This window comes from Pezoporus wallicus, unplaced genomic scaffold, assembly GCF_028554395.1.
Source record: "Pezoporus wallicus isolate ANWC-B61680 ecotype Strahan unplaced genomic scaffold, APGP_CSIRO_Pwel_v1 contig_7505, whole genome shotgun sequence".
In the NCBI taxonomy this organism is placed as follows: domain Eukaryota; kingdom Metazoa; phylum Chordata; class Aves; order Psittaciformes; family Psittacidae; genus Pezoporus; species Pezoporus wallicus.
Window position 1 is genome coordinate 1,403,199 of NW_026638908.1, and position 12,440 is coordinate 1,415,638.

The window sequence follows — 12,440 nt, forward strand, 5'->3', positions numbered from 1 at the left end:
TCAACACATCCTCCCCTCCTCCTCTTTTTCCATTCAGGCAATCCCTCCTACAAAATTCCACTTCAAAATAATGACTAACAATATTACCATGCCATCTGTTTTCGTAACATATCACTCTTTCTACACCTCCTAATGCTCTGTTTATACAGAACATAATTTTTTTTTGAGTGAGGACTATCCACCATTATCTGCACACTGCCTAAAACAACTGGTTTCTGTTCTTAAGTCTTTCATCATTAATACAGCAGTGGTTAAAAATTACTATTTATTTCCTTCATTACACTTCCAACTGTTTGTATAAGAACAGAAGCTCACCTAAATCTGACATGCTGGCACAATCTGTAAATGCTTAGCAGAACTTTATTCTGTTCTTCCCATCTATACTAAGGTGGGGAGTTCTGTGAGTGGGGTTTCTGAGGTTTGCTTTTTGTATTCTTTTGGGTTTTTCAGTGCATCAGATCAAAACAGGAACATAGACTGTAAAGATACTAAATTAATCCCTGCATGGGAACTGCAGGTTTACAGATGTACACATGAATGCACAAATTCTATAAGAATCATACATAAAAAAATAACCCAAAGACCTGAATTACCATGGCAAACTAAATTACGTTATGCACAACATATGCCACTTTTCTGACGCAAGAAAAACACGGGACATTTAAAACTGTATTTTTGACACAGAATACCTTTTTAGTCAAATGATGACTTAAATTCAGTTATTTTAGATCATTCCTATGTTTTCTGTTCAGGTAAAACACACTATCAAAACCCAGAAAATATAGACCTAGGATTCATTACTTTTACACAGTTATACCATACCTGAGATAGCTACATAGAAATTTTATAAATGCTACAAAAGAAACCTTGCTGTAATAAAAAATGAAATGAAGTGCATATACTTTCACCTCAGAGGATGGCATGTTAAAAAAAGGAAGAGGTAACAACAAAACACACACTGGAGAGCTCTAAAACAGATTTAACTCTTATGCAGTGGGGAGAGAAGCAGCCTTGCAATAATGGAACATGGGAGTCCAGTCATTTGTTGTGTACTCTAGAGGTCGATACTGAGGCCAATATTGTTTAACAACTTCATTAATGACCTGGATATTGTACAGGTGTGCCCTCAGCAAGTTTGCAAATGATAAAATCTGGAGGAGTGCTTTATACAGCAGAGGGTTGTGCTGACATTCAGCAGGACCTTGACAGGCTGGAGAAATGGTCAGAGAGGGACCTCATGAAGCTCTCCAAGCATGGAGCAAAGTCCTCACCTGGGGAGGAACAACTCCATGCATCACTGAGGGCTGAAGGCAGACTGTCTGGAAAGCAGCTTTGCAGAGAAGGACCCTGGGGTCCTGGATGAACAGGAGCCAGCAATGTGCCTCAGGCAAATGGTGTCCTGAGCTGCATTAGGAAGAACACTACCAGGAGGTTGAGGGGCGTGACCCTTCTATACTCAGCACTGGTGAGACACATCTGGTGTGCTGGGTCCAGGCCTGGGTTCCCCAGTACAAGACAGGCATGGACATACTGGAGAGAGGCCATGAAGATGATTAAGGGCTAGGAGCATCGGACATACAAGGGAAGGCTTCATGAGCCAGGAATTCTGTAGCCTTAGGAAGAGAAGGATTGGCGTCAGGGCAGAAGGATCTTAACAATTCCATGTATATAAATACCTGATAGAAAGCAGAAAAGAAGAGTGAGTCTGACTCCTCCTCAGTGGTGCCCACTGAATGGACAACAGGCAGTGGGCACAAACTGAAACAGAAGAAACTTTAAAAAAAAAGCCCAACCTTTATGCGGGTTTGGGTTCCACATTCCCCCTGCCCTCCCTCCTCATTTGTTTTATTTTACTATGAGGATGGTCAAACATGGGAATTTACCCAGACAGGTTGTGGCATCTCCATCCTTGGAGCTGGTATACCTGACCCTGCTTAGAGCAGTGCACCTGGACTAACTGTACGATCTCTAGAGTTCAGTTCCAACCCTAACATTAATCTGAGGGTAAAGACACACTTCTGTTGTTGGAAAGACAAACAGATAATACAGCAGAAACAGGTTGGTTTTACTGCTACCATTTCAGTCTACTAGTAAAGACAATTAAGTCTCAGTTCTACAAAGCTAATTCAAACATTCAAAATCCTAAAGTATCTGGTATCAAGTATTTCTAAAAACAGATTAATTTTACCTCAATGTATGAAACTGCCTGTGAGTTCTTCTAATTTCCTACAGACAGTAGTAAAACAGGTTTCCCTGCTTACAAATGTGAATGCCACAAAACCATTTGCTTAACAGCACAAGAACATGAAGATTCACCTGCAATGAAAGTCCTTTGTAACATTTTTGCTAGGTTCAACTGATAACTTTTAAAAAGGAAATATAAAAGGTGCTGTATCAGGAACTCCAGGAAATAACCTCTTCATCTGGATAATATATATAATAGGGTGGCAGCAATAGAAGTTTGTTCATTACTGATCTGAAAGCAGTACCTGCAGAAGTGAGGGCTGAATCATTTCCAATTCCCACTGCTTAGATCTGTGCTATGCAGAAACCCACCTAGGTAGTTTCAAACACAAAATGAAAGACTCATTATACATCTCATTATACAAAATTCAGAAAACTTGTACTGTAAACCTCCCCCAAGGAGTAATGCCAAGTATTATGGATTAGGTGCAACATTCCACAGCCCTTTCAATATTCTCCCCATCACATGTTGATATTGAGCCTAAAATAGGACATACAACCTTGCTGTAGTAAACACTGGTTTAGTCAGCAAACAGTAGAGGCATGACTTGAATGTAAATAAGCAGTGGCTGCTCCTACTTTCTTTGTAACTTTTAGGAAATGAACTTGTCACTGGGGGACAGTCACAACCTGGCAATGGTCTCTGTAGTGAATATTCTTTCATTTCTTCTGCTTTCAAAATCTGAATCAGTTTTCACTAACACTGCCAAAACCTTACAGTAAGTTTCACAGGTGTAGGGTAATCAACTCAAAGACAGCTCCTTGGCAACCTTTCCACATCATTTGGATGCAACTGTGTTTACCTGGACACAAGAACAGGCTGTACAGAGCACCTGGATACTCACTGCTGATGAGAGTAATCTCAGTAATCACAGAATGGTTGAGGTTGGAAGGGACCTCTGGATGTCACCTGATCCAAAACCCCTGCTCCAGCAGGGGCATGTAGAGCTGGCTGCCCAAGAACCACAGCCAGATGGCTTCTGAATATCTCCCAGTACGACAACTCCACAACCTGAGAATCTGAGAAGGCACGCACATGTATGCCAAGGTCACATAACATGAACTCATAAACATGCAGTCAACATGATGGACTGCATATATATATATATATATATATATCTGAGCAGGGGAAGAAGTTATCTGAAATGGCCGTCTGCATGCTGATTACAGAAAGGCTGGAGCATACAGACATCAAACGGTTCCCTAATAAGCCATATGGTCCACCCCAGCCAGCAAGTGTGAAGTTTTATTTAAATGCCCTGCCAAAACCCCCACAAATTTCTACACACCTTATAACTTTCTCTGTAATAAAAAGCAGCTCTCGAAAGAAAAGAACCTTAACAAACATGCATGAATGAAGCCTATGCAAACACTGGCATTTCAGACAGTCCCTATATCTAGTACAAACTTTCCCGGTATTTGTTTAGATTCTTGTATATTTGTGCTCTATCCTCAGTCTTGAAGTAACTGTATCACAAGCAGAGAAATACCGCCTGTTTGCAATCTTATATACTAGATTATTCTACTGCATTTCTCAAAATTATTGGTTTCACCAGAATACATGTAGGTATCATGAATAACAGTGCAATTACAGCTGAACTATACAGATTTCATGCCAGATCTTTGCAATCAGTCCTTGGACCTTGTTAATCAAGCCTAGGCCTTAATGCTGTAATTGTTATCACAACTACCTTTGACAGCATATTAAAAACCATTATTTTATTGTTTTGATTAATTTATTAGTGGGCAGGGCAGCAGCACAGAAATACCAGTGCTTGTAGACAATAGCTTCTTCATTGTACTATCAGTTCTGCAACTGATTTGGTGTAGGACCCTAAGCAAATTCATTCTTTTCTTTACGCAGGTATACCTAGCTGTGTGTCTGTCATGAACATGTCCCTGAAATGTGAGACAGCATTTCAATAGACAGTGAAACATGTTTTCCCCATAGAATGTATTTAATACAAAGGAGACTTATACAGGAACTTAAAAAATGCACACAGTTGTAACACACAGGGACAGTAAGTATGACATGGAGGACAGAGAGAAAGAAGCAAGTTCACTGGTTGTCAACTCAACATCCAGTTATGACAGATAAGGAGGATTAGATGTTGGCTTTGCAATAGATGGAGATACAGAATGCTTACCAAAAAACAACCAAACAGCCAACAACAACAACAACAAAAAGTGGAGCTGACTAATCATCTCCCATAACATGGGACTGAATCTCCAGTGACCCTGTCCAATCATTCTGAAAGATTTCAGTTGCTTCATCTGTGAGACTGAACATCCACTGTAAATCTTTTAGCATGAGTATTCATGCTGCCATTTTCCAAATGGTTACATTTTCATTGTCATCATCATCTTTCTCAGAGGCCCAGTGCACGCAGAGGCCAGTCAAGTCAATCAAGGGTAAAGGACAAAACCAGGATAATGACAACAGTTAGCAGAAGAGGGTATTAAATGATCAATACTGGAACTCTGAAATTAGATACTAAGAAGAAATGAATAGCATGGTGCTACCACACCTGTTTCCTTCTTCCACAGATTTATCTTGTCTACTCAGACTGAAAAAACTACTAAGCAAGAGCTGTGTTTCTCACTGAGTGTTTACAGATTGTCTAATCCCACCAACTTCAGTTGTGATATGTGCTACTCTGATAAAAATAAGAGAGACAATTTTCAGGCCAATGTGCTATTTAGAGGAGATTCATTTTACGCACTGAAAAATAAGCTTTTTCAACAACCAGTAACACAAGTGAGTATCAGAACTGGAAGTTGTAGCTGAGACAGATAAGCTTTTAGTGTATTTCTGGGACTCTTACCATAAAAATCAGTCCCAAGTTAGATATTAAACCCAACAGAGATGCTGCTGATTTAAAGTCTGCAGCTGATGGAGTTATAAGCACATAGTGTCAGTTATACATGTATTGTTTTGACTGAATTGCAAAAGCACAAATATATTCAGTGACTTGACCAAGAGGTACTCTACAGTAGCAAACAGTATCCTGGTTATGAAACCAATATCTGGATTCTAGTTACAACATTGATTTTGTCACAGTATTTTAAGGTTTCTTTAAGAAACAGAAATACAGCAAGCTGTATATACATGGCTACTAAATTTGCTACTTAACAGGTTTCATGCCAGTGGAGCAGAATCTCACAGTTTATTCAGGCAGCCTCTCACTGCTCAAACAACTCAGCAGGCAATCTATACAAAGCATGTAATGAATGACTCAAAACAAGGAGAATGTTCTTAAAAACAAAAAAAAAAACAAAAACCACAAAAAAAATCTGAAATACGAAACACTCACAACATACTAGAAAACACATCCTTTTAAGAACCAACTAAGCCACAAACTAATGACCTCCAATCACATCACTGACAAAATTCAAACACTGGAAACAATCTCGGAATAAATACATTATCTCGAATTTCTCATTCCTACACTAGCCCTTTTCACATCTCATAGAAACTATAAACCTCTGGAGATAAGAGAAACAAATGAACATGAGGCTATTTTTCAAATAACTCTTCAGAAGTAGGAGGAGCCTGCCAGTGCAAGATGCAGAAATGGTACGCTGGAAGTAGAGCTACACTGTACAATGCTAGAAATCTTCTAGGCCATGCTGCAGTCCACAGAATAACCCCATATCAAGAGTTGTCTGCTGGTATATTTTAGGAGAGGGTGTGAACAGGTAAGGCAGAGGCATAAGCCCCAGCACAATGGCTGTATCCTATTTTGCATCCTCTCACTATGAATGGAAAATTGTTAACAAGTGCCCACTTCTGGGAAATGGAATATGGGAAGTAGCAGCAACCAGAATGATGTTTGGCTATGAACACTGGGATAATGAATCAAGGAGAGTGCAGGGAATGATCACTGTGGGATAGTGCCTGAAATGGTAGCAAAAATGAAGGGGAAAAAAAGTTAATCACAAGCTGAGCATAGAAAGAAGGAAGTTCCTGCAATGAGCTCATTCCTTCTCAAGTGAGCAGCAATGGAGCAAAGACACTGGGATGGAATGAGATATACTGCCTATCCAGGTCAGTGAAGGGGGAAGGGGAGGGAAGAACAGAAGAAAGAAGATAAGCAGGCCCCCTCAGTGACTCATACCAGAGCTGCTACTGCTGCTGGAAAGGAGCCAAATTTGAGCTGCAGCATTTGCCTCTGCTTTTTTTCACCTCTCAGAAAACCAAGGAAAAACTCTGACATCTACCTGAAATGCATTCAGATTTAGCTGCTGTAAACCCCTACTCTAAATTACACCTAGCCTCAGAAAAAAACTCATAATCAAAACCATGTAAGAGTAATTTAAAAACATCCTCCTCTTTGGCTGAGTTTCTGTGCTGCCCTGAAGTAAGATTCACTCTTGGATCAGTGCTTTCATACTGTAAAATACAAACCCTTTAAAAAGAAAAAAATACCGTAAGTGGCAGTTGAGGACAGCAGACTCATACAATTTCTCAAATTACACATTGATTTTCTTAGGTAAATTCCTAATCTACCTTCTCCAAAGGCCCTCCTGTCAACTGCACACACATTTCTCAGCCTAACGCAAATGATTTTAAAATGTACACTTACTTCTGTAAAGTTTATCACGTGTATCGGACTCAAATCACACCCAAATTTTCTCATTTTTAAAAAGTATTTCAACTATCTGTCAAAATCATCAACTCATCAGGTATCTTGTATGTGGTTTACGATTAGTATCCTCAGCTACTTGCACTCGGTCTTGTTAAGTGAAGCAATAACTTAGCAACCTCAGCTTGTTTGTTCACGTTTCTCCTAATATGACATCTAGTCTCACTCTGATTTCTTTGTAGATGTATTTACAGTTTGGTTCTGTCTTCCTGCAGTTGAATAAGCACATGACAGAAACACCCAACTGAGCATCTGCATACTTATTTTGAAGTGGTCAGTGAAGAGCTTGAAATGGCCAAAAGCTAGCAGGAAATAAACCAAAACTGTGATACATCCATACACCACAACTTTGCAACAAGAATGACAATTCAAGAATTACCAATTAAAAAAAAAGACCATCCATAAACAGAAAATTCAATTTTTCATTATGATTTCACTCTAATAAAGAGGCCTTGCAATTTCTCAAAGGTTTTGTGTTTTTTTTTAATAAAAAGTATTTATAGAAATTCCTAGCTAGCAGACAAGAAACACTTTCTGAGAAGACAATGAAACTGTTTCATAGATGAGCACTACCTAATGAATTAAAACCTATTCTTTCTAAATGTAAGCAGCAGTATTACAGGACTCCTTTAGAGATACAAAGAATACTATATTCAATAATTTCTACAATCTTGTACAATAAAGTATTAACACTGCTTTCATTGCATTACCACCATGGCAGTGCTGTAGAATTTCTGAAATTATACTTTTGTCCAAGTCACTATGCCAACAGGCATGCCAGTCTGCTTCAAGCACAAATGGCTAAAATGAAATGGCTCAAACAGCTAAGATGCATTCAAACATAAATTCAAGTAATGCTTCACCTTTTCCTACTGTAGTCAGAATTTTACTCGTTATATTTCACAGAACAACAGAAAATAACAGGCAGATCTTTGAGCTTAAATAAAACCTTGATTCCTTGCCCTTCAAGCTCTTACTATACAAAAATGTAGAACATCGAGAGATACCTCACATAATGTTGCCAAATACAATAAAATTTCTTCTTTGAAAGACCTAAAAAAGTTGTCAAATATTATTGCCAACACAGTCCATCCTTTCATTATTTCTAATTAAATGTCTAGGTTTTACCTCCCCCAACCACCATGACACAAACCACTTTAAGTTTTATAGATTGTACCAGCCAACCTTTACAAATCAATTGTTGAGTACAACATTACATGAAAGCCCTCAAAGATAAGAACACTGGCAATCCTTGGCATTCATATAATACACTGAGCACAAACCCCACAAGAGGCAGAAAGCATGGACTTGTGCCTTCAGAACCAACATCCATAGCTGATGCTAGATACAAGATACAGTGCTGCTAGACATTTGACTTTCTAAACGTCTGCATAAGCCATTTCCACATACCAATCAATCCCCCTTCACTCAGCAGGTGGAACTTGGAGTCTGCTCTGAACCTGGCTTCCAATTAGCTGCACAGCATGGACACACAACTTTAAACATACTAAGATTTGTGCAGAGTTAATCACGCTGGAGGTGAAGCAGCCTACATGGACATAGTAGTTTGCTGTCATGTAGGCAGCATGGCAACTGAACACCTTTCCTGCAGGCAAGACATAAAAGTTAAACACAATGAGAAGGGTTATGCTTACCCAGACCCACTCAAGTGCAGACATGCATCACACTGCCTGCAAGCCAAACAATAAGTACATCCCACTGCTATACAGTGTAAGTTTTTTTTACTATTTCTTCTTCCTCAAAGAAAATGTCAATGTAGATGTAAGCGGCTATACTCAATTTCATTTCATATTTCAACTTTCAAGTGAGTAACTGGATAGCCCTCTCTTTGTAGTTACACTGCTTCTGACAATGACTGCTTAGGTCCAACACCTCTGAAAAGAGACAGAGTTTCACTTGTCTCCTTCTTTTTAAAAAAAAGAAAAGGATAATGCACAGATGTAACAAGAAGTCTTTTAGCTTATTAGCACACATGAAAGGTACAGAAAGGAAAAAAAAAGCCATTAAAAAGTTTAACAAGGAAATAAAACAGAAGATAGCCAAGTCACACTTCCTTTGCAGACTGTAGTGAAGTGTCTTCTCTAACCAAGACAAATTAGAAACACTTCTATTATGCAAGCTTATATTAAAGTTTATGGTTTGGGAAGCCAGAGATTTCCTACTGTGCTCCTAATAGCTGGACAACTAAACTACTTCACTGTTTACTTTATGATGCCACATTCATGATATGGCACAGCCTAAACATTTTCTTAAAAGAAATAAGCCTTAATGAGTTAACCACACGCATGCACAGAAAGCCTGCTACCTGCCAAAAAACCTCAGGCTCTACATTTTTTAATAATGAAATAGCTACTCATGCCATTACATAAATATTATTACATAATATCTCTTTTGTATGCAAAATTAGAACTACAATAAGATAGGTCCCACTATTTCAATATTTTATCTATTCATCCCACTCATTCGCTTAATAATTTGGAGCTCCAGATGCATCAGATCATAACAGCTTTAATATCTCATGCTCCTCTGGGCCTAAACAGATAATTCCAAATAAATAAATAAACCCCAAAACCACCACACCCCCCAAAAAAAAAACACACACACAAAAAAAATCTGCTTAACTATAACTGGGTGAAGGGAATTACATGCTTTTTTTATTATGCTTTTTCTCGCTGTCTTGCCTAATATTTAATGTACATACCAATACCTCATTTTCAATACCTAAGTCAATAAAATATGTAGAAATACCTTAATGCCCAAGGTCAGCATTACACAAAATAATCGAAAAGGGATCACAAGCAATGACACTTATTACGTCTAACATCTCAAAGAACAGGTTGGTTTGTTTTTTTTTCCAACTTGGTGCTTAACGTATGGGTAAATTAAAAAAAATATTAAATTTATTTTCCTAAATATTATATTTGTTAGAAATCTGTTCTGAGGGTCAAAAACATACTGCAGATGTGGGAACACTATAACCACGAGTCCATTGAGAAGAGGCAATGAAGAAGTGGGATGTGACATTAGGAAGTCTCGGGGGGCAACATGTGGCCAGCGGTTAGGACGTTCCCTTCTGCACTGCAGCACCAATGCCTACCGTTTTACGCGATGTGTACCACGCTAGCGTAAGATCAACATAAAACCTCACTTTGTAAGTACTGCAGAAGTCTCACTTGTAACCACGTTCAAAGGTTTCCCCTTGTACGGTCTCCCTTCCGCTATTCGCCCCGCAGACACATCTCTCCGTGTGCCGCCGCCGCCGCCACCCCCCGGGCCCACACGCCGTTATTCTGCCCTTACCGGGGGTGTGGGGGGACGCGGAGCGGGCGGCTGCCCCCAGTGTTTGCACAGCTGCAGCCGCTCGCCCGGAGCAGCCCCCACGCCGGCCGCGCCGCGCACAAAGCCCCGGCAGCAGCGGGTTCTCCGCCCCGGCCCCGCAGCTCCCCGCCGCCACCAGCCCGGGGGGGGCGGGAGAGGTGCGCGGCGGGACATGACCCCTCCGCCCGCGGCGGCTGCTGGGCTCCCTCGCGGGGACAGCCGGGGCATGTCCCTTCCTCGCCGGCCGCCGCCGCCGCCCCGCGGCGACGGCTGGGCCCGGCGCGCTCGCTGGCAGGTGAGACGCGCCGCAGCGGCGGGTGCGGGTAGACGGGCGGGGGGGGGAGTGCGACCCAGCCACAAAGAGCACGAGCCACCGCTGCCTCCGCCACGGAGGGGGGGAGCAGGGGGAGCGGCGGCGGGCCCGGTGCCAGCAGGACCCTCGACGCAGCGGAGTTGTCCCCGCCCGGCCGGCGGCAGCGGGGGGCGGCGGCAGCAAGGACGGGGGTCCCTTACCTGCAGGGGTGGCGCCGAAGACTCTCACGACGGGCACCCGCTTGGTTGGGGCCTCTCGGAAGTGGGACTGGCAGGGGTCCAGGCCGGGCAGCGGGCTGCCCATGTAGTAGTCGACAGTCACGATCCGCACTGAGAACATGTTGCTCGTCGCCGCCGCCGCCGAGGCACGCACTGAGGGAGGGAGCGAGCGAGCGCGGAGCCCGCACGGCTCCCCCCCGCCGCAGCGAGCGAGCGCAGCCCCCCGCCTGCCTCTCCTCTCCTCTCCCCGCCCGCACGCCCCGCCGGCGCGCGCACAGTCTCACGCACGGGCGCGCGCCCTCGCACGCGCCTTCTCCTTCTGTCTGTCGCCCGCTCTTTTCCCCCGCCCCGCCGCCGCCGCCTCCTGCTGCCGCCGCCGCCGCCGCCTGTGCCCTTACACACACGGGCGCGCACTTGGCTGGGGCGCCCCGCGGGCTCTAGAGCCCGGCCGTCCGCAATGGCCTCACGGGCAGCGCGGGCCAGTCTCCCCGCAACACCACAGACACGGCGGCGGCGACTCCCCGGCTCCTGGCTGCAGCTGTTGTTGCCATGATGATGATGTCACGGACGCAACCATAGGGGGAGCGGGGAGGTTGACGGGCCGTGTGCTGGGAGAAGGCGGCAACGAGCGGGGGGGGGGTGTCACTCCCCAACACACACACCCGCCCTTCCCCCGTCTTTCGGGTGGGAGCGGGAATCTTTCCCGGTGCTCACCCTCCTCGTCCCGGTGGCGGGCGGGGGAAGGGAGTGTGTGTGCTGGGGAGGAAGGGGTAGCGGTGTGTGTGTGTGTGTGTGTCGGTGATTCGGCGATCGGCCGCGCGGGCTGGGGTGAGGCTGCGGAATCCCGAGCCGAGGATGGGGCGGGGAGGGAGCTATGCTGGGACAGGATAGGTTTAAGCTGGGTCGGCCGCCATTTTGGACGCCGAGCCGCCTGGCTGCGGGAAGGTGAGACTCCGCACGTTGCGGGGGCTAATAAGGCATTGAAAAGAAATGGTGGGGGGCAGAGAAGGGGGCGAGGATGGAGAAGCCTCCTGCCGCCGTTACTCACGGGGGCGTAGCGGCACCGCTCAGGCAGCGCTCCCGCTGAAGCCTGCGCCCCCTTTGGTTGTAATGGCCCCTGCGTGCGGCTTGCGGGGCGGAGGCGGAGGGGACGGGTGGAGCGCGGACTGTGGAAGGGCGGCGGCGGCTGGTGCCGTTGCCGAGAGCGCGGGTGGCGGCGAGGCGGGGCCGGGCGCGGAGCGGCGGGGGCTGAGCCGCGGCCGCGTCCTGTTAGCACCTCCCCGCCGCCCCTCCGGGCTGATCAACCCCGCGTGAGCGGCCGCCGCCTCTTCCTTCCCCTGTTCCTGCCCAGTGTCTTTGCAGCATGCTCCACTGTCGCGCTCCTCCCCGTTCGCTCTCCCCACGGCCACCGGCAGCCGCGGTTCTTTTTTCGCCCGCCCTCCGGTCTCCCCTTGGTGGCCCGTTACCTTCCTGCGACCCAGGAATAAAGGTCCGGCTGCGAGCCGCCCGCTCTGGTTGCTGACGGGATGAGGGAGCGGCCGGGAGGCCATCACCTCGGGCCCTGTCCGCCTGGGGATGGGCGCCCTGAGACTGGGGTCAGCCTTCCTGAACCCCATCAGAACTGGACGAGATAGCCCCTCTGAGACATGCGTTGATCGTGAGGAAGCGAATCCCGAGACT

At 45.0% G+C, this 12,440-nt stretch overlaps 1 protein-coding gene across 1 annotated transcript in view; it reads right to left on the minus strand.

Moving 5' to 3' along the window:
- REV3L (REV3 like, DNA directed polymerase zeta catalytic subunit) overlaps positions 1–11,049 on the minus strand; it is a 122,030-nt gene extending 110,981 nt beyond the window's left edge. Inside the window, exon 1 of the mRNA XM_057413249.1 lies at positions 10,743–11,049. Within this exon, the coding sequence (XP_057269232.1) occupies positions 10,743–10,881 (139 nt within the window). The 5' untranslated portion in view covers positions 10,882–11,049. The remainder of the gene's footprint in view (positions 1–10,742) is intronic.
- Positions 11,050–12,440: the final 1,391 nt, after the last annotated feature.